General features: G+C 44.1%; 1 protein-coding gene across 5 annotated transcripts; it reads left to right on the forward strand.

Moving 5' to 3' along the window:
• The first annotated feature begins 5,310 nt into the window (after positions 1 to 5,310).
• Positions 5,311 to 27,526, forward strand: LOC120056013 (transcriptional repressor p66 alpha-like). 5 transcript variants are annotated; one of them, XM_039004134.1, is made up of 11 exons: positions 5,311 to 5,476; positions 16,042 to 16,605; positions 17,924 to 18,068; positions 18,762 to 18,890; positions 19,237 to 19,314; positions 19,413 to 19,541; positions 19,876 to 20,091; positions 22,354 to 22,627; positions 23,602 to 24,047; positions 24,228 to 24,471; positions 25,165 to 27,526. In XM_039004134.1, exons 2-11 carry the CDS (start codon positions 16,046 to 16,048, stop codon positions 25,299 to 25,301), a joined length of 2,358 nt encoding a protein of 785 aa, XP_038860062.1. In that variant the 5' UTR covers positions 5,311 to 5,476; positions 16,042 to 16,045; the 3' UTR covers positions 25,302 to 27,526. The 5 variants fall into 5 exon arrangements, with proteins under 5 accessions (XP_038860062.1, XP_038860065.1, XP_038860063.1 ...); XM_039004137.1 differs by having other exon boundaries at positions 24,228 to 24,357; XM_039004135.1 differs by having other exon boundaries at positions 19,897 to 20,091.
• The last annotated feature ends 107 nt before the right edge of the window (positions 27,527 to 27,633 follow it).

The raw sequence follows: 27,633 nt of genomic DNA on the forward strand, positions 1-27,633 counted from the left end.
TCATTTTTTCCTCAGCAATCTACACATAATGACAAAGTGAAAACAGGTTTTCAGATTCTTTAGCAAATTTATAAAAAATTTAAAAACAGCAAACCTTTTGCTTTGAGACTTGAAATTGAGTTCGGGTGAATCCTGTTTCCAGTGATTGTCCTTGAGATGTTTCATCAACTTGATTGGAGTCCACCTGTGGTAAATTCAATTGATTGGGCATGATTTGGAAAGGGACACCTGTCTATATAAGGTCCCGCAGTTGACAGTGCATGTCAGAGCAAAAACCAAGCCATGAGATCGACGGAATTGTCTGTAGAGCTCCGAGACAGGATTGTGTCGAGGCACAGATATGGGGAAGGGTACCAAAAAATGTATTCAGCATTGAAGGTCCCCAAGAACAGTGGCCTCCTCCATTCTTAAATGGAAGAAGTTTGGAACCACCAAGACTCTTCCTAGAGCTGGCCGCCTGACCAAACTGAGCAGTCGGGGGAGAAGGGCTTTGGTCAGGGAGGTGACCAAGAACCCAGAGTTCCCACAAGATTCTCTGGTCTTATGAAACCAAGATTGAACTCTTTGGCCTGAATGCCAAGCGTCACGTCTGGATGAAACCTGGCACCATCCCTACGGTGAAGCGTGGTGGCATCATCGTGCTGTGGGGATGTTTTTCAGCGGCAGGGACTGGGAGACTAGTCAGGATCGAGGCAAAGATGAACGGAGCAAAATACAGAGAGACGCTTGATGAAAACCTGCTTCAGAGCGCGCAGCACCTCAGAATGGAGTGAAGGTTCACCTTCCATCAGGACAACGACCCAAAGCACACAGCCAAGACCACGCAGGAGTGGCTTCGGGACAAGTCTCTGAATGTTCTTGTGTGGCCCAGCCAGAGCCCGGACTTGAACCCAATCAAACATCTCTGGAGAGACCTGAAAATAGCTGTGCAGCAATGCTTCCCATCCAACCTGACAGAGCTTGAGAGGATCTGCAGATAATAATGGGAGAAACTCCCCAAATACAGGTGTGCCAAGCTTGTAGCTTCATATCCAAGAAGACTCGAGGCTGTAATCGCTGCCATAGATTCTTCAACAAAAATATCTAAAAAAAAATGTTTTGGCTTTGTCATTATGGGATATTGTGATGCGGGGGGAAAAAATTCAATCTCATCGATTTTAGAGTAAGGCTGTAACGTAATAAAATGTGGAAAAAGTCAAGGGGTCTGAATACTTTCCGAATGCACTGTATGTTATTCCTACTCATATTTTCCCTTTTGTTCTACTGTTTGTTTGTTATTTACCTTGTAAATCTCCCTGTATTTTAGACATCTAAAAAGTGTTGTCCCCCTGAAAACTACCTTACAGTCCCAAGTGCAACCAGAGGGAGGCACTGCAGAGTCATTTTTGAGCAACCTGTTGGTGACATGGCAGAACACTTACTTGTATTATTTTACAGTACTTGTATTATTTTACAGAACTGTTTAACAAGTAAGGTTTTGTCAACTATCAGATCTATCACCAACTTTTTCAAGAATAACACACTTCTTAATCACTCTGTAATTATATTTGATTGTCATTGTATTGTATCACAATGCAGACTTAGTTTAGCAGCCTTATAAACAATAATGTGTTGCAAATATTTCCCTCTTTATTTTTAACAAATGAATCCATTTATTCGATTTTGTAAAGTTTGACTATTTATATACCACGTTTGACCATATATCGGTTTCACTATTTATTTTTGCAGGTACGTTTTTGTATAGATATGACAGAAAATATAAATGTTTTGTGACTTTTTTTCCCCAATGTGTATTTTTATGTTTCTTATGAATGATTTAAACATGTAAATGCTAGGTTTGGTCAGTTGTGAAACAAAATGCTAGAACTACGACGACTGCCTTGCGTTTTTATTTTCAAGTCTACGTTATACTACAAGGATATAATAGGTTGGTTACCCTGCTCATTACAGTATTTTAGAATTCTGGTTTTGTGTTTTTAAATAAAAAAAATCTTTCAACACATCAAGACTTAAAAATGTTTTATAATAATTGTAAAACAAAATAGACAGTTATCTTTTGCATCAACTGTATTTTATGCTGATCTGAACATTCCAACTCAACATACAAACGTTATCATCTTCAACTTTGATTTGAGACCAGAGAAATAGGCCATAATTACATGTCCAGGGCATTGGTCCTGACTGATGCATAACATCTAACTGCTCTGTTCAACCCATGGAACACACACATATGTGACACATTTGATATGTGACACTCAAAATGCTTATTTTCAAGTTTATGCTTGAAGGCACATTTATGCCCTCAATATACAGTATGTGGGAAGATGTGTGAAGACGTTTTCCCTTTGAATGAAACTTGAGTTGTTGGGAGCATACAGTTAAGGGGTGTGGGGATCGTTTCTGCATTGGATTTTAGTCATTTAGCATACGCTCTTATCCAGAGCAACTTACAGTAATGAGTGCATACATTTTTGTACTGGTCCCCTGTGGGAATCGAACCCACAACCCTGCTGTTGCAAGCGCCATGCTCTACCAAAAGGCTGATTGTGTAGTGTCTTGAGCAATGTTTGAATTACACTTTGACCCAAAGGTTCCCTAAAAAAAATAGTTGTCTAGACCAATGTTAATATTCTTAACCTTTATGGAGGTTTCCATGTTAATATTCTAAATGAAATATTTCCTTGATTCCCAGTGTCCTCGATGCCTCATCGGCTTTCACAAAACACAGGTTCCTCCCCTCAGACCTTCCTGTTTTGAGAAAGAGGTTAAGGAATCAAGGACACGAATCAAGGAAAGATTCTTGAAATTTACCCCATATTTGTTCTACCACAGGGACATTAAGGAAGTCAGTAGAGGTTTCCCCCTAACCACTGATACAGGGTCAGATATTTGAATCTCCCTAATGGTAAAGGCTAGGGATGTGGTGGCATAATCTGATCCTAGATCTGTAGTTACAGGCATATTCTACCTCAAGCGTACGTGAGACAGTTACTGAGATCAGTCCTCCAGAGACTAGTCACATGTTTGTCTTTATGTCTGATTTGCAGAGCCTAGTGTAGAAGCCTGAGGTAGACTAGCTTGAGGTAAAAGTTGCCCTTAAATGCAGGTCTAGGATCAGATTAACCAACGCTTGATCTAAATCTTAGCCTTTAGGGAGGTGACAAAATACTGAACCTGTGTCAGTGTAGAGGCCACTTCTACCTCCTCAGACCGCTCCAATGAAAGGGCAGGATAAAACCACCAATACCCCCACAATCTGCTTCATCTCAATATAATGAATGCAGATGATTACCCTCCAATGGTTTTGTGAAAGGATAGAGAGATGAGCTTGGAGAGAGAAAGAATGGGAAAGGGGGGAGGAGGGGGGCGCGATTTCAAGGCACTGCTGTGAGTGTGATACAAGCCACTGATGCTTATTAGGTAATAGGTGTCTTAGCAAAGCTATGTGAAGGAGGAGGCCCTAGCACTTCCTGCCAAATAGTGAGTGGGGCTGATCGTGACTGCGACGGCTACTTCCTGCTTTGTACAGTACTTAATGGGGATTAAGTTGAAGCTGTCATGATGTTACTGGCGGCCATTACCTCATGCAGGGAGAGGAGAAGCCACAGTCCGTGACCATACCACAGTAAAAGAAACGCTGTGGGAATCTGAAATTAGGACGTGGTTCTTATTGGTTGATCGCCACAATGTGTTGTGGTTGATGAATATTTAGCAGAGATCATTCATATGTTCACGTCTTTATGAAAGATGCATAAGGAATATGGTCTGTTTTCTCACCAATGCTTACTGTAAATAGAGAGAAAAAACAGGGAGACCGAGTCAGAGAGTGAGATGGAGTCAGGGAATGTAAGGGGACCATAACATGAACAAAAATACATCACAAGCACAAAACCTCCATTGTATTACATTTACAAACGTACAAGTGCATGGGATATAAAGTCATGATTTGATAGTGCCAAGAAGAGAGCTGAGAATGGTAAAGTAACCCAGACGCTATGTGAAGAGAGTGGTAGTCAGTCTGCGATGGACGGGTCACTAGTCAGATGCTCTGACTGCAGTAGTCCAGAACAATGAAGCAACCTGACTGTCTTCAGTAGTCTTCTATATTAGTAGCCTAGTCTTCACTCTTAGTCCTAAGGGGCTGCAGTGTTGGGGATGCAGGCTTTTGTTTTATTCTAATGCTACAACACCAGGTTTAACTAAGCAAATAACGATCAAGACCCTAGCTGAATCCCACATTTAGTGTTGGACTCGGGGCGTATAATGCTGGTTGAGTGGACAGGTCTGAAATCATCCAGGCAAAGTGAAAACGGACCCATTCACTGCCTGATTAACAAGCAACAGGGCTTTACTCTGACACTAGCAGACACAGGAACCTGTGAAGAGATGAGCGAGACGTGGCGTGATGATGTATGAAGTCATTTAGGGCCAAAGATAAGGCTACCTTGACTAACCTTAAACATTAGGGAGGGGAAACAAAACTGACCTCAGATCAGTGTATGAGGCAACTTCATCATGCACCTCATTCTGTGTCTTTGGGGAAGAACAGCATAAGAATTAGCTGAAAGGGGCATTCACTTTTTGAGTATCTCTCCCCCAGTCCCCGTGCTCTTTTGAGCATCCATCTCCCCACTTCTCCCCCTTACCCACAACCTGAGTACTTGGAGTATAATGAAGTTGACACTGGTCTAAGGTCAGCATGGTTAACATTGGGGCAGGGTAAAGTAAGCTAAGCTGATCCTGGATCTGTTCGTAGAGGCAACTTGAACCAACATCTCCACACTTCCGTCACACACAGAGCATTACTTCTTTTTTTTAAACTCAGGTTAGGTGAGCTGTGGTCATTTATCATTGAGATTAACTAGATTATAAGACTGAAATTGAACATTCTACCAAGTGTGGGGTCTCAATCATGAATGCCAAAAGGTAGGATATTCACCATGGTATTGATACTGCTGATGTTGATACACTTTGCTTCTGTATTGTCTGCTGACCTGTTATGAAAAGAGAAGGAGATATATGACATCCACCATATCCACTGTGCATGTGAATAGGGTTCAGCCTCAGACCCATGTCTATGGCAACTGATCTGGGATCCGTTCTCCTTATTCGTCCTCTCTAGGCTAAAAATTAATCCTGATCCTGGATCAGCTGTTACATGCATTTTAGGCAAGAAGCAACCACAAGACCTAGGGGACCGTGGCATAGTTGTGCTGCTTTGCCCCTTGGTGGCCAGTGGTTATAGACGTGCACTTGGTCCCCCTGGCGTGTTGAAGCGCGCATGCCCACTGCGGTGACGCCGCGGCTCCATGTGTGTTGAGAAGCGCATTATTTGGCAACAGAGGCGGTAGCGGGGAGGGCAGAAAAAAAGAGGGTATCCCCTGGATTTTTAAATAACATCGAATTATCGGAGCTGATTGTCATCCTAAATACCTTGGACGACCCACAGTCGACGGATTGCTGTCGAATCGACCGAGTAAGTTGATTGAGGTGTCCCGAAGTTTTTTGTGGAAGTGGATTGAGGGAAGCCTTTTATTCGGACTTGTCGCGAGCCAGCTCCTCTTCCTCCACCTATCTGTGACGATAGAGAAGCTGATGGGCTGTTGAAAAGTAGCACTTCTCCGCAGAGCAAAAGCTACGGTTGGGAACGGGAAGGGCGGTGCATACGTTTTATAGAAGTCGCATCTCCAGACTTTATTGTTATGACTACACATAGTCAGACGATATTTCGTATTTTAATAATGTCACTTCGCAACTATAATTTGAGTTGAGTCGACCGAACAGAGACAGTCAATCTGAATCGGATTGTCGAGTGTTTGTCTGGTCGTTGGACTGGGAGTTAGAATTATTTTTAGAGCAGCACTTGGCTAGTTTGCCTTTTGACAACCCAGGTAGCTTGCCAATGCGAAGATAGCTAATCACGAACTACTAAAACATGTAGCTAATACATTTTATATATATATTAGCTAGCTAGCTGAGACATTTGGCTAGTGTTGGAGTTATAATTTTCCGCTGGCCATCTTCTCCCCACCTCAAAAGCAAGCTAGCCTCAGCTAACGTTACTTCATTGTCTTGTAGGTCCGAGTACCTGGTTGTTGTTTTTGTAAAAAAAAAAAAGTTTAGGTAGCAAGCTAATTATTTGCTAGCAATTTAAATGCACCAAGTTACGGTTTCGTTAAGTGCGTGTATTGTGCTTCACTTTGTTGCCAAACAAATATCTGGACTGGTAGCTAAGATAGCACGAGTGCTAATGATAAATTGGCATTATGCTAGCTAGCTAGTTTATTTTCATGGTTGTGCGATTTATAAACATGCCAGCTATTTCCTCCATTTAGCCGTGGTCTTACGAAAAGCCGGTCAAAATAAAGCATGGGCTGTGTTTGGTCTTTAAAGGGGGGAGTTTGCATTTTCGGTATTTGTATTGTTTTTAATGGAGGTTCTACTGTATCGGATTAAGAGTCCCTGGTAATCTTCCTACTTCTGTGTGACGACCATGGTCTTCCTCCTCTTAAAGCTGAACGCACACACATTTACACACTCTTTTTCTCCAGCCTAGCGGTATGTATAGGCTGGTGCAGTGCCCTGCAAATGTATCTGAGCCAGCCTCTGTTACTTTGTGCTGTACTGCATGTAGCTACAGGATCAATGAGTTGAGTTGAGTTGTCAGTGACTGGTACCTATGCTGGTTCCTTGGGTCCTGAGTTTTTCCTGGTCAGATCACGAAATAGGACATTCTGACCCCTAGTTATGTGTAACCAAGTAGTACGCAACAAGGTCATATTTTAGCCTATGGAAATGGCTAGCATGATAAGGCTATCTGCCAATTTAGTGCTAACTCTGGTTTCTGTTAGGACTTCTAGTGTGGCAAAAAAATAGAAACACAAAAGTTCTGGAACAGGACAATCTGTTCATCAGAACAATAGATTTGGATGTTCTTTGTAATGTGATGTCACATGGTTGCTTTGGGGGTGCGCTTAGTCAAGAGGACCTTATAGGTGTCCTCACATTGCCGGTGAGAAATTCTGGCCACATAGTAATGTAGAGTTGGATGGAGAGTGGCAGAGCAGAGTCTTTGTAAGCCCTTCCCTGGCCTTTGTGATTGCATCCCTAACATTCACTTTATAGGGTTGAGCAACAGGTCCAAACAATTCACTCATGTTGATTTCCAAGAATGTCTGTTCCTGTGATTTCATGCAAGGGGCGGCAGGTAGCCTAGTGGTTAGAGCATTGGGCCAGTAACCGAAAGGTTGCTAAATCGAATGCCCGAGCTGACAAAGTAAAAATCTGTCATTCTGCCCCTGAACAAGCACTGTTCAGGGGCAGAATGAGGCAGGCCGTCAGGCCGTCATCGTAAATAAGAATGTGTTCTTAACTGACTTGCCTAGTACAAAAAAAGGGGCCAGTCTGCCGTTAGGTATATGTAATATTGCGAACGGTCAACCCTCGGCAAGAGTATAATTTTTTACATTTTTTTATTTTACCTTTATTTAACTAGGCCAGTCAGTTAAGAACAAATTCTTATTTTCAGTGACAACCCACACTTCCTAGGTCAACTGCCTTGTTCAGGGGCAGAATGACAGATTTTTACCTCGTCAGCTCGGAGATTTGATCTTGCAACCTTTCGGTTACAAGTCCAACGCTCTAACCACTAGGCTACCTGCCGCCCCAACAAACCACCTGTAGGCATAGCCGAGGGAAGTAGGAATGCTCCAGTACCCCCCTTAAAAATCAGGGGTGCTGCAATTTTTTCCCGCAGCACCCCTGATTTTTAAGGGGGGTACTGGAGCATCCCTACTAAACATCGTCCCGTGGCTACGCCTGTAGGCCTAAACTGAAGAGAGAATTATCTTCTGTGTAAAGCAATCCTGAATGATGGAGACTGTTTGTCGTCAGGCTCCTGTAGTCAGTCTCCTGTCGTTACCAGTGAAGTGGTCATGCAAACTTTCCTCAACAACAGCAAGGGTTCCTATTACATATTGTCTCTTCAGGATGCCCTAAAGGTAGTGGGCAGGGCCATGGGTAATATTTTTTTATAACATGAGAGTTCTGCTGTCCATGTTGTTGACGTTTGTAACAGTTATAGAGGTGACATTATTTGTGTCAAGGGGACACTCTAGGCTACACTCATTGGCACCCCTGTGTTTGGAACCCTGCTCAAAGTGGCATTGACTTTACTGTGTCCCACTCCCAGACATTCATTACATTGCCTAAACAAACACTTATCCTTGTGTGTGTGTGATACTGGTTCTGAACTCAATAGCCGTTAGCCTATGTAAATTTTGTTAGGCAAATGCGCTGATACCAGCAATTCAAATTCTAGACCAGTTCTCTGTAGTTTGTTTGCAGCATACAAACAGATGCCCAAAGTAAACCATTGAATTGCACAGTTCTGAAAAACCCAGCCACTAACTATCGGTGTAGAAAGTTCAAGTATCCAAGAGAGGTAGCCCCGTCAAAGCTCATCCAAGCAGCTCATTGAAATACTACACATTTTCTGTCTCTCTCTTCTATGACCTTTTACCACCTGTCCTGTCCAACAAGCCATGGGTCATAGGTTAACACAAGTGGTGTCTAACAGGGTGTAGCCTATGGTGTGAGAGGCCTGCTTTTTGGCTCCTCTATGTAAGGACATGTCGGCCCTGACTCCACATAGACACAGGGATGGCTAAACCTGGGAAGATCTGCCACTCACACTAATTACTGTTGGAGCTAGGAACACAGGCATTTCGCTACACACGCAATAACATTTGCTAAATATGTGTATGCGACCATATTATTTAGGCGGCAGACAGGGTTATTAACGTATGTTGTTTTGTCTTAATGTAGGCCTATAATCTAGTCTGAAAGAGCAGATTAGACATGTATTGATGCATAGAGAAGGGTCTCAGTCACCCTGTGTGTCTGTTATCTTCAAAGATTACATGGTTTTTAGGAGAGCCTTATTTTGGCTTGAGCCAGTCCCATCGTTGATCTAGAGCAGTGGTTCCCAAACTTTTTATAGTCCCGTACCCCTTCAAACATTCAACCTACAGCTGCGTACCCCCTCTAGCACCAGGGTCAGCGCACTCTCAAATGTTGTGTTTTGCCATCATTGTAAGCCTGCCACACACACACACTATACAATACATTTATTAAACAACCATGGAGTTAAAAAAAATAAGAATTTAGAAAATATTTACTTAATAAACAAATGTTTAAAAAAATATATAAATAAATTAACAATAACGAGGCTATATACAGGGGGTACTGAGTCAATGTGCGGGGGTACAGGTTAGTCAAGGTAATTGAGGTAATATGTAGGTTAAGGTAAAGTAACTTTGCATAGATATTAAACAGTGAGAAGCAGCAGAGTAAAAAGGGGGGGGGGGGGTCAATGCAAATAGTCCGGGTAGCCATTTGATTAGCTGTTCAGCAGTCTTATGGCTTGGGGGTAGAAGCTGTTAAGAAGCCTTTTGGACCTAGACTTGGCGCTCCGGTACCGCTTGCCGTGCAGTACCAGAGAGAACAGTCTATGACTAGGGTGACTGGAGTCTTTGGCAATCTTTAGGGCCTTCCTCTGACACCGCCTGGTATAGAGGTCCTGGATGGCAGGAAGCTTGGCCTCAGTGATGTTCTGGGCCGTACGCACTACCCTCTGTAGTGCCTTGCGGTCGGAGACCGAGCAGTTGCCATACCAGGCCTTGATGCAACCAGTCAGGATCGTCTCCATGGTGCAGCTGTAGAACTTTTTGAGGATCTGAGGACCCATGCCAAATATTTTCAGTCTCCTGAGGGGGAATAGGCATTTTCGTGCCCTCTTCACAACTGTCTTGGTGTGTTTGGACCTTGATAGTTTGTTGGTGATGTGGACACCAAGGAACTTGAAGCACTCAACCTGCTCCACTACAGCCCCATTGATGTGAATGGGGGCGTGCTCGGTCCTCCTTTTCCTGTAGTCCACGATCATCTCCTTTGTCTTGATCATGTTGAGGGAGAGGTTGTTGTCCTGGCATCACATGGCCAGGTCTCTGACCTCCTCCTTATAGGCTGTCTCATCGTTGTCGGTGATCAGGCCTACCAGCGTTGTTGTCGGCAAACTTAATGATGGTGTTGGAGTCGTAATTGGCCATGCAGTCATGGGTGAACAGGAGGGGACTAAGCACGCACCCCTGAGGGGCCCCCGTGTTGAGGATCAGCGTGGCAGATGTGTTGCCTACCCTTAAAATAAGATATGCAATAAAGTAAAGCAAGTTTGATCTTATCTTCAACATAAACATATTGTTTACAATTAGTTTGACAGGGACACACAGAGAATGGATGAACAGTGGGGCAAACAAAGTAGTGTATGGTCAGGAAGGAAGGATGAGGTCGCACAGACAAAGGACAAAAAAACACAAAACAAACAGATGCAGAGTTGCAGACTTAGACACTGTTCCTATTGACCGGTAGTGGCTGTGCAGCGGCCTGATAGTGTGTTTTTGGCTGATGACTGTTGTATGAAAGAACCAGCTGTAGACTTCCAGATGGTTAAGGTCTGTGATGGTGGTGGTGGTGGTGACAATGATGAAGTCGATCGTAGTTGGTATCATTTAGAAAATGCCTCCTGGTGAGACGGAGAGCATTCCATAGGTAAGGCTACTTGCTTACTTGTCAGTTTGTTGTCATGGTTATATTCTTTTTGGGCTAGATCCCATTCAGAGTCAGAATGGTGTGTCTCTATGCTGATATGTAAACGTACACCCAGTGCCATGGTAATGCCCTGTTTGGGCAGGCGTTACATCACAAGCTATATATACTGCCTGGACACACACACACACTTTTTAGTGAGTAGAGGAGATACAGTATGGTGAGATTTTCAGATCATGCCAATATAGGCCTTTCCTGTGTGTGGCAAAGAGGGAGAGCTTGCTGGTAGATGGATCTATCGGTGTTTCTCTAACCCTGTCCTCGGGACCCCAAGGGGGTTCAAATCAAAATAACCAAGGTTTGATTATTTTAATCAGCTATTTAGTGCTTGGGCAAAAACCAAAACACGCACCCCTTTGGGTCCCCAGGACCGAGTTTGGGAAACACTGATCTATCAATACTTATATCCGTAAGGGACAATGTCACAGACTAGTCATCTCAGTAGATTTTTGTGTGTATGCGTTAGAGAGAGGTGTGAGTTGCCATGGAGATGTAACCTGATACATGTCAGCCATTAAGTCATTTAGATCCTGACCTTTCCTGTTAAAAAGCTGAACTAACCTTGGACCTGCTGCTCATAGGGTTAACATCCACTACACTGTAGACCGTGACACTGCACAGTAAGAATAGGATGGCGTCTCCTCCAGACACCAATCTGAAGTCAGTTTAGCGTTTTCGGCCCTAATAGATGAGCTTAGGATTTGGGGAGGGTGAGCTGGTCCTAGATCTGTGCCTTGTAGGCCCTACTACCTAGTCAGTGCCTACAGACAAGTTCTGTGCAGAGTTGTCATGGTGACAGCAGACATGAGTATGTTGAGTGTTTTCATTCCTCCCTCTCTCTTTTATTCTTTCATCTTCCGGATGGTTTGGAATGCCCCCCCCCCCCCCCCCCCCCCCCCCCCCCCCCGATCCATTCAATTCAAAAGGCTTTAATGGCAGATGTTTACATTGCCAAAGAAAGTGAAATGGATAATAAAAAATGAACAGTAAACATTTCACTCACAAAAGTTCCAAAGGAATATAGACATTTAAAATGTAATATTATGGCTATTTACAGTGTTATAACGATGTGCAATTAGTGAAAGTACAAAAGGGAAAATAAATAAACATAAATATGGGTTGTATTTACAATGGTGTTTGTTCTTCACTGGTTGTCCTTTTCTTGTGGCAACAGGTCACACATATTGCTGCTGTAATGGCACACTGTGTTATATCACCCAGTAGATATGGGAGTTTATCAAAATTGGGTTTGTTTTTGAGTTCTTTGTGGATCTGTGTAATCTGAGGGAAGTATGTGTCTAATATGGTCATACATTTGGCAGGAGGATAGGAAGTGCAGCTCAGTTTCCATCTCATTTTGTGGGCAGTGTGCACATAGCCTGTCTTCTCTTGAGAGACAGGTCTGTCTACGGCGGCCTCTCTCAATAGCAAGGCTATGCTCACTGAGACTTTACATAGTCAAAGCTTTCCTTAATTTTGGGTCAGTCACAATGGTCAGGTATTCTGCCACTGTGTACTCTCTGTTTAGGGCCAAATAGCATTCTAGTTTGCTCCGTATTTTTTGTTCATTCTTTCCAATGTGTCAAGTAATTATCTTTTAGTTTTCTCATGATTTAGTTGGGTCTAATTGTGTTGCTGTTTTGGGGATCTGTGGGGTCTGTTTGTGAACAGAGCCCCAGGACCAGCTGGCTTAGGGGACTCTTCTCTAGGTTAATCTTTCTGTAGGTGAGGGCTTTGTTATGGAAGGTTTGGGAATCGCTTCCTTTTAGGTGGTTGTAGAATTTAACGTCTCTTTTCTGGATTTTGATAATTAGCGGGTATCGGCCTGATTCTGCTCTGCGTGCATTATTTGGTGTTTTACGTTGTACACGGACGATGTTTTTGCAGAATTCTGCATGCGGTCTCAATTTGGTGTTTGTCCCATTTTGTGAATTCTTGGTTGGTGAGCGGACCCCAGACCTCACAACCATGAAGGAAATAGGTCTATAACTGATTCAAGAATTTGTAGCCAGATCCTAATTGGGATGTTGAATTTTATGTTCCTTTTGATGGCGTAGGCCCTTCTTGCCTTGTCTCTCAGATCATTCACAGCTTTGTAGAAGTTACCTGTGGTGCTGATGTTCAGGCAGAGGTATGTATAGTTTTTTTGTGTGCTCCAGGGCAAAGGTGTCTTGATGGAATTTGTATTTGGGGTCCTGGCAACTGGACCTTTTAAGGAACACCATTATTTTTGTATTAGTGAGATTTACTGTCAGGGCACAGGTCTGACAGAATCTGTGCAGAAGATCTAGGTGCTGCTGTAGGCCCTCCTTGTATTTGTTTTAACCTTTATTTAACTAGGCAAGTCAGTTAAGAACATATTCTTATTTTACAATGACGGACTACCCCGGCCAAACCCTCCCCTAAACCGGACGACTACTGGACCAATTGTGCGCCGCTCTATGGGACTCCCGATCACCGCCGGTTGTGATACAGCCCGGGATCAAACCAGGGTCTGTAGTGATGCCTCTATCACTGAGATGCAGTGCCTTAGACCGCTGCGCCACTCTGGAGCCCAGAAACATCAGATCATCAGCAAACAGTAGACATTTGACTTCAGATTGTAGTAGGGTGAGGCTGGGTGCTGCAGACTGTTCTAGTGCCCTCGCCAATTCGTTGATATATACAGTGCAATCGGAAAGGATTCAGACACCTTTCCCTTTTCCACATTTTATTACGTTACAGCCTTATTCTAAAATGGGTTGAATACATTTTTCCCTTATCAATCTACACACAATACCCCATAATGACAAAGCGAAAACCAATGGATTAAAAATAAAAAACAGAAATACCTTATTTACAGAACTATTCAGACCCTTTGCTAAGAGATAAACAATTGAGCTCAGGTGCATCCTGTTTCCATTGATCATTCTTGAGCTGGGTCGACAACTTGATTGGAGTCCACCTGTGGTAAATTCAATTGATTGGGCATGATTTGGAAAGGGACACCTGTCTATATAAGGTCCCGCAGTTGACAGTTCATGTCAGAGCAAAAACAAAGCCATGAGGTCGAAGGAATTGTCTGTAGAGCTCTGAGACAGGATTGTGTCGAGGCGCAGATCTGAGGAAGGGTACTAAAAAAATGTCTGCAGCATTGAAGGTCCCTAGGAACACAGTGGCCTCCATCATTCTTAAATGGAAGAAGTTTGGAACCATCAAGACTCTTCCAAGTGCTGGCTGCCCGGCCAAACTGAGCAGTCGGGGGAGAAGGGCCTTGGTCGGGGAGGTGACTAAGAACCCGATGGTCACTCTGACAGCTCTCCAGAGTTCCTCTGTGGAGATGGTTGTCCTTCTGGAAGGTTCTCCCATCTCTGCAGCACTACCAATCAGGCCTTTATGGTAGAGTGGCCAGACGGAAGCCACTCCTCAGTAAATGGAACATGACAGCCCGCTTGGAGTTTGCCAAAAGGCATCTAAAGGACTCTCAGACCATGAGAAACAAGATTCTCTGGTCTGATGAAACCAAGATTAAAATCTTTGGCCTGAATGCCAAGTGTCACTTCTGGAGGAAACCTTGCACCATCCCTACGGTGAAGCATGGTGGCAGCATCATGCTGTGGGGATGTTTTTCAGTGGCAGGGACTGGGAGACTAGACAGGATCGAGGGAAAGGTGAAGAGAGCAAAATACAGAGAGATCCTTGATGAAAACCTGCTCCAGAGCGCTCCGGACCTCAGACTGGGGCGACGGTTCAGCTTCCAACAGGACAATGACCCTAAGCACACAGCCAAGACAATGCAGGAGTGGCTTCGGGACAAGTCTCTGAATGTCCTTGAGTGGCCCAGCCAGAGCCTGGACTTGAACCCGATCAAACATCTCTGGAGAGACCTGAAAATAGCTGCGCAGCGACGCTCCCCATCCAACCTGACAGAGCTTGAGAGGATCTGCAGAGAATAATGGGAAAAACTCCCCAAATACAGGTGTTTTAAGCTCGTAGTGTCATACCCAAGAAGACTCGAGGCTGTAATCACTGCCAAAAAACAGTTTTTGGTTTGTCAATATGGGGCATTGTGTGAGGATTGAGTGGGGGGAACAAAAAAGATTTTAGAATAAGGCTGTAACGTAAGAAAATGTGGGAAAAGTCAGGGGGTCTGAATACTTTCCAAATGCACTGTATGTTGAAGAGGGTGGGGCTCAAGCTGCATCCCTATCTCACTCCACTGCCCTGTGGGAAGAGATGTGTTTTTTTTGGCAGTTTTAACCGCACACTTGTTGATTTTTATAATATCGTCAGTCCAGTATCGCTTTCCCCCGAACACCGCTTTCCATTAATTTGTATAGCAGACCCTCATGCCAAATTGAGTCATAAGCTTTTTTGAAATCAAATCAACCGTCTCAAATAAGAATCTGTCAGTGTAGGAGCGGAGTTTCCATTCCGGGCCTCAAAGGGTTAACCTGCTTCAGCCTCTCTCAACCACACACACACACTTGCCAACCGGTTTAAACGGGTTCTTAGGAAAAGTGCTTTGTGTGTCCCAATGAATCCTGGGAAGGGTCATATGTGCCTTAGTGATGTCAGATGGGTAAAAAAAAAAAAAACTTTCTTTTATCAGATGAGATGTGTGTGAGTGGCCCAACTACAGTAATGAGTGTGGTTGTGTGTGTGTGCGCTGCATACTCGCGGACATAACTATTCTGAGAAAATGAAAGGGGAGAGGGCAATGTGTGAGTGCTGTGTGTATCGCTGAAAAGTGTCCCCTGGTGAAAGTGTAAATGTGGTTGTTTTTTTCCAAAGTCGTAGCTTCCTGCCGTGCGTCACTGGGCAGACGAGAGGCCTGAGTGTTCTATTTGTTTGTTTACTGCATGTATGACACAGAACACAACTCCTCACTTTACTATCTGTCTGTCAGTATGACTTTGATTAGTCTTGCAGCATCTCGAACAGTCTAGTGTTGTCTGGTCAAGTCTCTCTACTCCTTGGTTGTCTCTGTCTCCCTATCACGGTCTCCATGTGTGTGTTTTTGTGTGCGCGAGTGTGTGTGTGTAAACGGGAGGCAGGGATTAAGAGCAGCTAGCATCTGGGTAGCTGGCACTAAGGTGGTCATGTGTGTTCCATCCCCCAATCCCTTAGCCATCAGTCGCAGTGACACAGACACCGAGAGTAGAGAGAACTAGCTAAGTACTGTAAGTCTCCTATGTTTTGTCTCTGTCCTCAATAACTGCTTCAGGGTCAGCGATGCCTGTCCAAGGTCTATACACTTTATGTTTTACAACTGATTTGAGGTCAGCTATAGCCACCCTAGTCCAAGGCTATATTCTGCTTGACTATCTATTGATGTCAGCTTTGTCTATTCCAGTGAATGGCTGACCAAGTCTTCTTCTCTCCTTATCTTTGTAGGGGGATGTCTGAGGAGGCTGTTCGTCAGACACGCAGCCAGAAGAGGGCGCTGGGGAGGGAAATCTCACCCCATGATTCTGAAGCACCTCCCACTCAGTCTGACAGCAAAAAGCTCAAACTAGACGGGGCCGAGACTGGAGATCCGGACCAGGATCATGAGAGCCCAAATAAACCACAACCAGAACCCGAAACAACAAAGGATGATGAGGACCTGGTTAAACCTCTGGTCAAGCCTGTGGTCCAGCCTGAGAAGGCAATGGAACCAGAACTACCCCGATTAACATTACCGTTAGTGTTACCATCACACCCGGCGCAAGAGCAAGAGCAAGAGCAGGACCGGGCCCCGAAACAGTCAGAACAGAGCTTAGAGAACCGGACTGAGTGGAATGACCGCGGCGACCAGGTAAAGGTGAAGAGTGAGATGCATCTAGATGGGCAGAACCGGACTGTGCTGTCAGAACCGAAGGTGGCCAGCAGCATGATGACGTCAACGGAGGTGAAGGCTACCATTAAAGTGGAGGTCCAGACAGGAGAGCAGGCTCTGGACATGAGCACCTCTAGAGGGTGAGATGAGAACACTGTATTTATTTGCTTAAAAACTGATGTGAGATCAGCTCCTTTTACTCTAGTACTAGTAGTAGTATTTACTCTATACCATTTGAAACTGACTTCAGATCAGTTTTCCCCAATAAACAAAACGTTTTATAATTTGGTTCTGACAGAAGTCTTAAATCTGTTTGGTGTGGGCAAGGGGGGAGATCAATTAAATAAACATGATTATTTTGTACCTTTTTTGTGGGGAAGGGGGCGGAGCTTTGTTTGCATAGCTCTTTATGTACTTTGTGCTGTTTCATTTTTGGAACGTGAGAAACTGTGAAATCACTGGAGAGCCCTTAAAACTCCCCTGAACGAAGCCTGTGTGTCATAAACCGGTTCCAACTGGCTGTTGCCATGGTTTCCACTGTGGAAGGAACAGCGAGTGGAGGGGGGCAGGGTTACGTGATGATGCCTGAGTGGAGGGTCATGTGACCTGCTTTGGAAGAGTGATTAATCCACAGGAAGTGGTGATGGTGCTGCTAAGCCCTGAGGAAGGAGACACTCAAGGTGTTGAGGAGGAGGAGGCTGGTTGTCCCTCCTTATTCATTACACATTATATTAATGCCCACTTTTGAGAATTTACAATCTGGCTTTACAATCTGGAATTAGTAAATTACTCTACGTCACACTGTTAACTGGGTAATTCATATCAATACAAGTTTACAGCAAAAAAATAAATGTAATTGATGCTAATGAAAGTCAAATAGAATGTGGTTAGACTAGTGTTGAACCACTGGCCCACACACGTCTAACACACAACAAATATAAACTGGTAGCCTTCCAATAGAGACACCGCTAGTCTAGGTGTGAGGAGTTTATAATGCAGTCTCCTCCTTATCATGTCAACACAGCTTTCTGTTTCCTGGTAAGAAGGGGGCCATTTCTGGGGACAGTTGTCTAATACTGGACACTGTAGATAACAGAGAACTGACCCAAATAGTACCCTCTTCAATATATTCCCTCGGTCCCAAAAGACCCCCGTTCTTTAACAAATCAAATGTATTTAGAAAACCCTTTTTACATCAGCAGATGTCACAAAGTGCTTATACAGAAACCTAAAGCCTATGAGGCTAGCCAGGTGCCACCTATAAGAGGCTAGCCAGGTGCCACCTATATCTCTTATTGTTGAAGTGCAACTTCGTGAGAAGTGAAACTATAGAAGATATTATTATGAATGTACACTTGTTACCATCTTGTGGACAACATGGGTTACTACTCTCCACCTTTTTCAGATTAAATTCAATGTAAATATCAACCCCTTTCTTCTTCCGTCTCCTTCGATTAGCGCCATAAAGAGGGAGCCGCGTCCCCCGTCCCCAGATGATGATGATGATGATGATGATGTCATTGTCCTGTCAGATAACGACTCCTGCAGTCCGCCGATGAACGGTTTGAACCACTTCAAGGAGCTGGACACAGTCCTACTCATGGTTAGTGAAAGAGCTATACCACCCTCCCATGATGTTCCTCATACCAGTCTCTTTCTATGGTCTCCTGATCCTAGATCAGCACTCATAACTAGTTTGGGCCCAGGGCCCTTATCCACAAAGTGTCTCTGAGTAGGAGCGCTGATCTAGGATCAGTTTCAACGTTTATATTGTACGTGAATAAGATCAGCGCTCCACCTCTGAGACGCTTTGTGGCTTGAAGCTCTGGTCTCTCTTTATGCTGTACCGGTCTTTCTCTCTTTATGCTGTACCGGTCTTTCTCTCTTTATGCTGTACCGGTCTTTCTCTCTTTATGCTGTACCGGTCTTTCTCTCTTTATGCTGTACCGGTCTTTCTCTCTTTATGCTGTACCGGTCTTTCTCTCTTTATGCTGTACCGGTCTTTCTCTCTTTATGCTGTACCGGTCTTTCTCTCTTTATGCTGTACCGGTCTTTCTCTCTTTATGCTGTACCGGTCTTTCTCTCTTTATGCTGTACCGGTCTTTCTCTCTTTATGCTGTACCGGTCTGTCTCTCTTTATGATGTACCGGTCTTTCTCTCTTTATGCTGTACCGGTCTGTCTCTCTTTATGCTGTACCGGTCTTTCTCTCTTTATGCTGTACCGGTCTGTCTCTCTTTATGCTGTACCGGGCTTTCTCCCTTTGGTCTAACTGCTCTTCATCTGTTGTCTGTGTAGAAGAGCAGGCCAGAGGAGAGGGATCGCATCATCAAACAGTTGAAGGAGGAGCTGAGGTTGGAGGAGGCCAAGCTGGTGCTGCTGAAGAAACTACGCCAGAGCCAGACACAGAAGGATGCGTTGCAGAAGGTATGGACACATGCAGCCAAGGTGAGCTGGACTCACTCTTTCGTGATGAGGTGGCCCTGGCTGCCACTTAAAATCAGTGTTTCCCCCTCGCCCAGGAGGGAATTTGGTTTCCCAGAGCGGAAGATTGGAGTTCAGGTCCCAGTCTCTCTCTCACACACACACACACACACACACACACACACACACACACACACACACACAAATACAGACAAAGCCACACAGGCCAACACAAATACATTCACCCAGATGCATACCTCTGCACACTTACAAATTGACAGACACTCTGATACAGACAAACACACACACACAAACAGCTCATTCTGTCCATATCTGTCTTGTTCTACAGCCCTCTGGATTGTCGGGTTCTGCAGCTCCTCCATCTCTGATCCGGGGATCCATCGCAGCCAGCAAAGGCTCCCAGCAGGTCAGTCACCTGTCTCACACAAACAAGCTTTAATTCACACACAAGTTTATCATGTTAACCACGTTTCTGTTTATTGCGTCGTTTAATTTGATCCCCAGGTGGTGTCAGGTAGGAGTTCAGGCACAGTCATTCCACCTCCTCTGGTGAGGGGCGGGCAGCAGATCTCCTCCAAACATGGCTCCCACAACTCCCAGATCATCATGCCACCTCTGGTTAGAGGGGCACAGGTAAGACACGCCACAATCTACCTGCCAAACAGGTCATCAGCTGATATCAATACTCCAAATGACAGAGTTTTGTGTCTTAGACTATGCTCACCTGTTTTCTTTTTTCTCTCTCTCTCATTCCCTCCCTATCTCTCCACACTCCCCCACATATCACTGCTTTGTCTCTATAACTGTTCTGTCCTCTGTTGACTGTCCCTTGCCCTTTCCTATATGTCCTCTGTCTGACCTATGTTGGCCCCCTCTATCCCTGCCCTGTCCCTCTTCTATCCCTGCCCATGTCCCTCTTCTCTGTCCACTCACTCCCCTGTCCCCATGTGTCATGTGTCCCGGGTAGCCAATCGCTGTGTCTCCCCAGCAGATCCAGTCTCTCCGGCAGCAGCAGCAACAGCAGCTGTCAGGGTCTGGCTCAGGGAGCTCTGGCCCCCCTCCTCTGCTGCTGGCCCCCAGGGCCAACGTACCCGGCTCTCAGGCCCAGAGAGGCCTCATGCAGTCAGGCCTCATCAGGGTGGGCAACGTCAACAATGCCAGCCTGCTGGTTAACATCTCACAAGTGGGTCAGAGGTTTATCTCGATAACAAATAATTTCTGGGTAACAATTAAGTCGCTTACTGCAATAGTTTTGCATTGAAATGGTTAAAAATAAACAAACTATTTCTCAAGCAAGAATTTGGCTATGAATGTCTTGGATTGGTCTGAGATGTGAGGGGGAGAGCACCAAAGCGGTGCAATAACCACAGTGTGGACAAAGATAGTTTATCTGTGTCTTTTCCAATGGGAGCAAATGAAGCACAGTGGGCAGAACAAGGAAGGAGGTGGGCAGAGCCAAGCACATGCAAGCTCAATCCCATTGGTGCATCTTAGCATTTAATTGCATATTTTCATCGGGGAACGTCTACTTTTTACGTGTGCAAAAACTCAATTTGGCCTTGCACTGCTTCTAAACAACACCCATTTTTTTTCAACTCTGGCAAAGAGTCAAGTCTACAAAACTTAGTGCACTTCGTTCGTAAAATATTCTACTTTTGGGAACAGAAAACTATTGAGATCTGATTTTTAATCGATGAGAAAATCAGCAGAATGTCGGCCCAGTTTCATCTAGCTCCATCTCCTCCCTCTGCCCGCCAATGGACTTCCCTTCATCACCATATTTGGTGGTGAGTTAGTTCTAAATGGATTCTTCAGATTTATACCCCCTGTGAAGTATCTGGGTTTCCTCTTTTATCTGTGGTGTGGATCAATCCACCAGCACGGAGGGACCTGATGGGAGGGATATGTAACCTGAAATGAGCTGTTATACACTATTCACGTGACACGGCAGGTAGCCTTATAGTTTTTGAATTTTTGTCTGCTTATTTGAATGGTCTTCAATTGGCAAAAACGTAGCATAATGGTTTTCAGCGCTAAAACATCATGAAAGGCATCTAGCAAAAGTAAATTCATCCACAAACACAAATATAATTTTTTATATAGCTTATGTGCCCACATTATAATGAATTTGATGACCAGGGTTAATGCAATTAATTGATTATTGAATGTTATCGATGAACACAGCTTTGTAGAACCAAAACAAACACATGCCTCTACTCAACACTTAAACTGGAGAACGATTGGTTTGGGTGGCTGCTGCAGCTTGCATATTGTGCTAATTTCTCTCGCGGTTGGAAAGCCGAGAGCATTCCGCAAAAAGTTGTTCAGAATCTAGTCTGTTTGTGGCCACAATTAGAACTATTTTCAAAGCTATCAATAAATAATCTTATTTGTATACTTAGATATCACAAGTGGACACTTTTTTTTTTTTTTGAAGTCTGTCACAAATGACAGCTACAATAAGCCCCTATGGTGAATGAGAGGCTTGTAGAATCATGAAACCGACTGAGTTTTTACTTACTTCTTCGCCAGTAGGGGGTTCTGCATGCTCTTGGCATTACTGAATAAAATCCTACACTGGCACCGAAATCTCCATGAAATCCAGAACTGCCGCCACTTTGTTAATTTATAGAGCCTGGTGATGTCACCAGGCAAGCCAAAACTACACCCATGCAAAACCTGATGATTAGAATATCCTGTGTAGATTGTATTTTCAACCAGCAACTATTAGGAAATAACACTGATTAAATAGTCTTGAATTTGTACAGTGTTAGTTTCATCAGTTGTTATACAAAAATGATACGAAACACAGGAAAACCAGTATTTTGCCTTTAAAGGCTTTGCCAGGGGGATGGTTCAGACTCTGAGAAGCAGTGATTTTTTTATTATGGAGGACCAAAGTACTAAATTAAATAATTAGTTACATCATTTTGGCAATTAGCAATAATTTTTAGAAGTTTGGATAGGAAGCCAGTAGTAGTCATTATTTGACGATAAGTGCATTGAATGTGCATGATAAAACAGATATTGTTGATGAGATTAAATGCATGATTGTTTTCATATTATCGTTGCGATCAGCTGATGCCCATGAGGCAGCCTTGCACTTGATATAGTTTGAAAATGGCAAGTAGAGATGAGGTTCTCCCCTCTAGGCTAGTGAATCATAGAGTGGTGCAATTGAGACTTGCAGATTTGATTTGTTCAATCCAATTGCATTCACACTTTGGGTATATTGAACCGCTCAAGCTTAGCTAACTTTCTTCTAGAGAATAGACCTGAATTTACAACAGTTTTGATTAATTTGATCTGTCTTTTAAAAAAAAAAAAAATTATTGACCTCAAACCTCACCTGGATACCTTCTTTCCCCACTTGTCTCCTTTATTTGTCTATCCCTTCCCTCCTTCCTTCTCCCTCTCATCCGGTCCTCATCCCACTCTCTCCCAGGCCTCTCCAACCAACATGAAGGGTTCTTCTATCTCTTCCCAGTCTGGAAACAACAGTGTGTCTGTGGTCAACGTGAACGACTCTCCTGCCGCCCGTCAGGCTGCGGCTAAGCTAGCCCTGCGTAAGCAGCTGGAAAAGACCCTTCTGGAGATTCCTCCTCCCAAGCCTCCCGCCCCAGAGCTCAACTTCCTGCCCTCGGCAGCCAACAACGAGTTCATCTACCTAGTGGGCCTGGAGGACGTGGTGCAGAACCTGCTGGACTCCATGATGAGAGGTACAGTACCTATTACGCTGGTATTAACTCTAAATTACCCAATACCAGGGTTTCCCAACCCTTTCCTCTGCCCCACCCCATACTCACTGTTTATAAACAAGCGCGCTACACTGTTTATAAACAAGCGCGCTACACTGTTTATAAACAAGTGCGCTACACTGTTTATAAACAAGCGCGCTACACTGTTTATAAACAAGCGCACTACACTGTTTATAAACAAGCGCTACACTGTTTATAAACAAGCGCTACACTGTTTATAAACAAGCGCGCTACGCTGTTTATAAGCAAGCGCGCTACGCTGTTTATAAGCAAGCGCGCTACGCTGTTTATAAGCAAGCGCGCTACGCTGTTTATAAGCAAGCGCGCTACGCTGTTTATAAGCAAGCGCGCTACGCTGTTTATAAGCAAGCGCGCTACGCTGTTTATAAGCAAGCGCGCTACGCTGTTTATAAGCAAGCGCGCTACGCTGTTTATAAACAAGCGCGCTACGCTGTTTATAAACAAGCGCGCTACGCTGTTTATAAACAAGCGCGCTACGCTGTTTATAAGCAAGCGCGCTACGCTGTTTATAAGCAAGCGCGCTACGCTGTTTATAAGCAAGCGCGCTACGCTGTTTATAAGCAAGCGCGCTACGCTGTTTATAAGCAAGCGCGCTACGCTGTTTATAAGCAAGCGCGCTACGCTGTTTATAAACACTGTATATCACTACTAAACCATCACTAGCGGTACAAAACATTTTGCTGATATTAACACTATTAAATTACAGTATTCCATCAGCAAAGTTACACAAACACATATTTTACACTTACAGACACTTCATTACACAATAATATCACTTCACCAGGAGAGGTCATACACTAACAGTACAATACTGTCAGATGGGTTTCCTCCAGTAGTATTTGATCATTAGGTTTCATATTGAAACCAGTTTTCTCCTGTTCTGTCTAATCCCACCCATCCTCTGTCCTCCCCAGCTAAAACAGGGTTGCCCCCGGTCAAGCCTGCCATCAAAGAGCCCTTCACCTGCATCCAGTGCAGCACCGACTTTACTTGCCGCTGGAGGCAGGACAAGGCCAAGGGCGGGACCATACTCTGTGCTGACTGCATGTCCTCCAATCAGAAGAAAGCCCTGAAGGCTGAGCACACCAATAGGCTGAAGGCTGCGTTCGTCAAGGCCCTGCAGCAGGAGCAGGAGATAGAGCAGCGTATCCTCCAGCAGGCCGCCTCCCCTGTCTCTCACACCCCCTCCTCCTCTTCCTCCTCCTCCTCCTCTCCATCGGTGAAGGCGGAGCATCTGATGTCCCAGCAGCTGAAGCAGGTTCAAGCCCAGGCTAGGGTCTCCTCTTTGCAGCACCATCACCATCACCAGCAGCAGAACAGAGGACAGAGCATTGCACGCCACCACTCCAACATCAAACAGGTAGGGGTGAGACACTTCTCAACTGTTCCCTGAAACTGTCACATCACCACCGGAGCCACTCCAGGCCCTGTCACATTCAATTGGATACAGACAGTTCTAAGATTCTCCATGGTTCCCTTGGCTTGTGTGGTCTGTTCTTGTCACTCAATATTCTATATCTTCTTTCTCCCTCCCCCCCAGAGCCCTCAGGGCCAGCTCTCCCGTAGCGGTATCCCATCGGTGGGGGTGAGGGGCGTGTCCCACTCCTTCTCCTCCTCCTCCTCTCAGCTGCAGAGCGCTGTGGCCGCTGCGGCCTTGGTCAGCCGGCCAGGTAAGCATGCCCATGTGCGCCCCGCTGCCCAGGGTTCAAAGGGCAGCTCCAGTGGGAACAGCAGCAGAGGTAGCGCCCAAGCCACTGCATGGAGGAAGCAGAACATCAACACAGGTAGACTCTAATACCGACTGGGCCCCCAACCAACCAACCCACCACACTGCCCTCCAGCCTCTACCTCTACACACTGAACGTTTGTCCCAGTCCAAAAGCACCCCCTAGCCCCTTTTACTAGTTGCTTCCCTTTGGGTGTTTGCTGATCTGAGGGAAACAGGTGTAAGCAAAATGTCCGAATCTTGTCTAAACCTACTGGAGCTTCCTAGGTGGAGTCATCACCATAATGTTTACACCTAAGCCAATGGGATAGGGATTGTTTTTGGACTCTGCATCTCACTTCTCTGTGGAAGAATCTCAATTGCATACTCCTTGCATCCTCTCTCCTCACCACCTCAAAATCCATTGGAGGAGAGGGACCTCTGGCTTTCTCATCTAATGGGTTTTGAGAAGGAGGTGAGAAGAGAGGACGCGAGGAGTATGCAATTGAGATTCTCCCTCTGTACCCCTCAATGCTCTGTCTCCTCCTTTCTGCTTCAGTCCTTCTGGTGGATGGGTTTTTCCTTGGACTCCATGGCTAGCTCACCTCACCTCCCCCTAGAGTAGAGTTAGTCCATGTTTTCTCTGCTTTGAGATCAATGTTATTTACGCGTGTGTGGTTTTGTGCACCTGTGCGTGTTCTTATGTGTGTATGTGTTATTATGCTTTGTGCACTCTCCTCGTCAGAGACTGACCTCTCCCCTCTCTCTGCAGGTGTGACCATGGCCTATGTGAACCCCAGTCTGTCAGTCCATAAGACCTCGTCCACAGTGGACGCCCGCCAGAGAGAGTACCTCCTGGACATGATTCCATCGCGCCCCATCTCCCAGACAGCTAACACATGGAAATAATAATCTCATTCATTACCATTATCAATAACCAATAGCTACTGTTGTCAATGCCAACAATACAGCCCCCCCCCCCCCCCGAGGACAGTTATGGAAACGCAGCCTCCAAACTTTTGAGGGGAAGCATTCTCAATAAAAAAAAATGTTAGTGTTTTTGTTTCTCTTTCAAGTCTGTTGTTTCTCATGAGGCTCACCGATGTTTGATCAGTGTGCATAAAGAGCGATTTACACCGGAGCAAAACAAGAAATGCATAAAGGGCTTCCTTCCATATGTTTGTCAGCCATGATGTCTGTGAGTTTATGATGGCTTGAGAATGTTGCTTTTCTCAAGAACTTATGCTGGCTTTCTGCCGACTGTGTTGATGTCTTACCATGGAAACGATGGACAGCTCTTTACCTATTGGACGGAACTAGGAGCTGATTGGCCCTCTGTCATCTTAGACTCAGCAAATGGGATGCAGACAAACTGTTGGGGTGTGGTCAAGGTGAAATTACTTGGAACTGTTTACTTCATATTCAAGAGTACCCTAAAAAAGCTAAAAGACAAAAAATATGATCTCCAATAAACATTCTCTTTAAGTTTAAAATGATGTTTTCAGTGCATAACCTCAGTAGCAGTTCATTTGGAATTTGTTTGTATTTACAGTAAGTTATTGGATATGTTTGGGGACTGATGTATAAATGAAGAATTCCTGTCATGATGTTGGGGTTTTAACAACTGAACAATTTATACTAGCCTCATACACTTTTTTTTCTTTTTTTTGTGAAAATGTTTCCTTCCCATGTATGTTATTCATCTACAGATATAGTGTCTTCATTTGATCACCCTGTTGCAGGAGAACTTTCTTGCAACACAGGACATTTAAAACTTGCAGCGTATCTGAAATGTTAAAAAAGCTTCTAAAGTTAGTAATTTCAAGATTTCCCCTTACGAACAATGTACCAACCGTTACAAAAACGTTCATTAATTATAATTCACATTTCCTGTTGCTGCAGGATTATTTTCCTGCTGTGGGAGACTGGCTCAAATTAAGATCCTACATCTGTATTTGCAATTTGACAGAGCTGCTCCACACTCATGTTTGACATAAGCAAAACAAGTAGAGGATCTCTATATTATATTTTTGTCTGAAGCCTCTGCTTTGGTTTTCTATTATTCCATTCTGAGTTGTCCCTTCATATTTGTAATAACATGTCTGTAAAGAGAACCAATAGTATAATACAGTCTGTCTTGAATTACATGCACAATTGTTTCGATGGAAGACAAGATTCTAGAATCACAAGAGTCATATCACAGATGTGTTCCGATTACATCTGTTCTATATGTTTTACACTGATTGTCGATTTCCCTGATGAATCAGTGAATTATAAAAAATAAAAAAAATTGATCAAAGTCCATATGTTGGCTGAAAAAGTTCAGTCATCTAGAATCATTACATTTTTTGGAATTGGTCTGGAAAAAGTAATTGAATATGGATAATATTTCAATTGGTTTATTAATATGCTCAAACATTTTACAGAATGTTCTCATCTGGGGATGAAAGTTAGCCGATTGCAGGTATTGTCACATGCTCTGGGACATCTCAAGTTTAGGTTTCTGGTTGCCACATGTTGAAGCTGGGTTCGTTAAAGCAACTTATAGGGGAATTTTAACAAATTTGAGATGTACAGAAGACTGAGGAGAGAATAAATATGTCTAATATTGAAATCACTCGTTAATTGTTTTTGGTTGGCATCAGGACCAATAACTTGTATCCCAGACAGGCCTGTGGTGAGGTAACTGGATTTACAACAGTGCTCCTGTTCAAATAAAATTTAAAAAATGTGGCTCCTTCTCTTCCTCAACTACAGTCTCCTACTCCTTTTTCAGTTTTGTTTTGTACTTCTGTAAAATTTCCATATGCTGTCTATGGTTTATAAATAATTAACATATGGGTTGTCAAAATTGTTTGAGATTATTTTCAGTGCTAGATCAGATGCCATCATTGAGAACTATGAAAAACAATACACACTGCAGGAACTGAAGTTGGCCCCCAGAACCCCTACTCAACACCGACCACCAGTAACCACCCTGTTTGTTATTTAGGGTAGCTTGGGCTGTTAACTGTCAAGAGTAACTCTCTCATCCCTTTATGCATAATACAAAATTATGTTCCAATTTGTTTGGCTTAATTTTTCCCAGCTACAGAAAGTAATAATAAAAAATACACGTAATTTGAACACTTTCATTTGGTCTGAATGTGTCATTAAATTATTGATTATGCCAATGATAGCATGATTTATTTTCAGTACGTGATTTTCCACGCGGCACTTTTGATCTGATTCGGATGGGGGC

Source organism: Salvelinus namaycush, chromosome 11 (genome assembly GCF_016432855.1).
Source record: "Salvelinus namaycush isolate Seneca chromosome 11, SaNama_1.0, whole genome shotgun sequence".
NCBI classification, from domain to species: domain Eukaryota; kingdom Metazoa; phylum Chordata; class Actinopteri; order Salmoniformes; family Salmonidae; genus Salvelinus; species Salvelinus namaycush.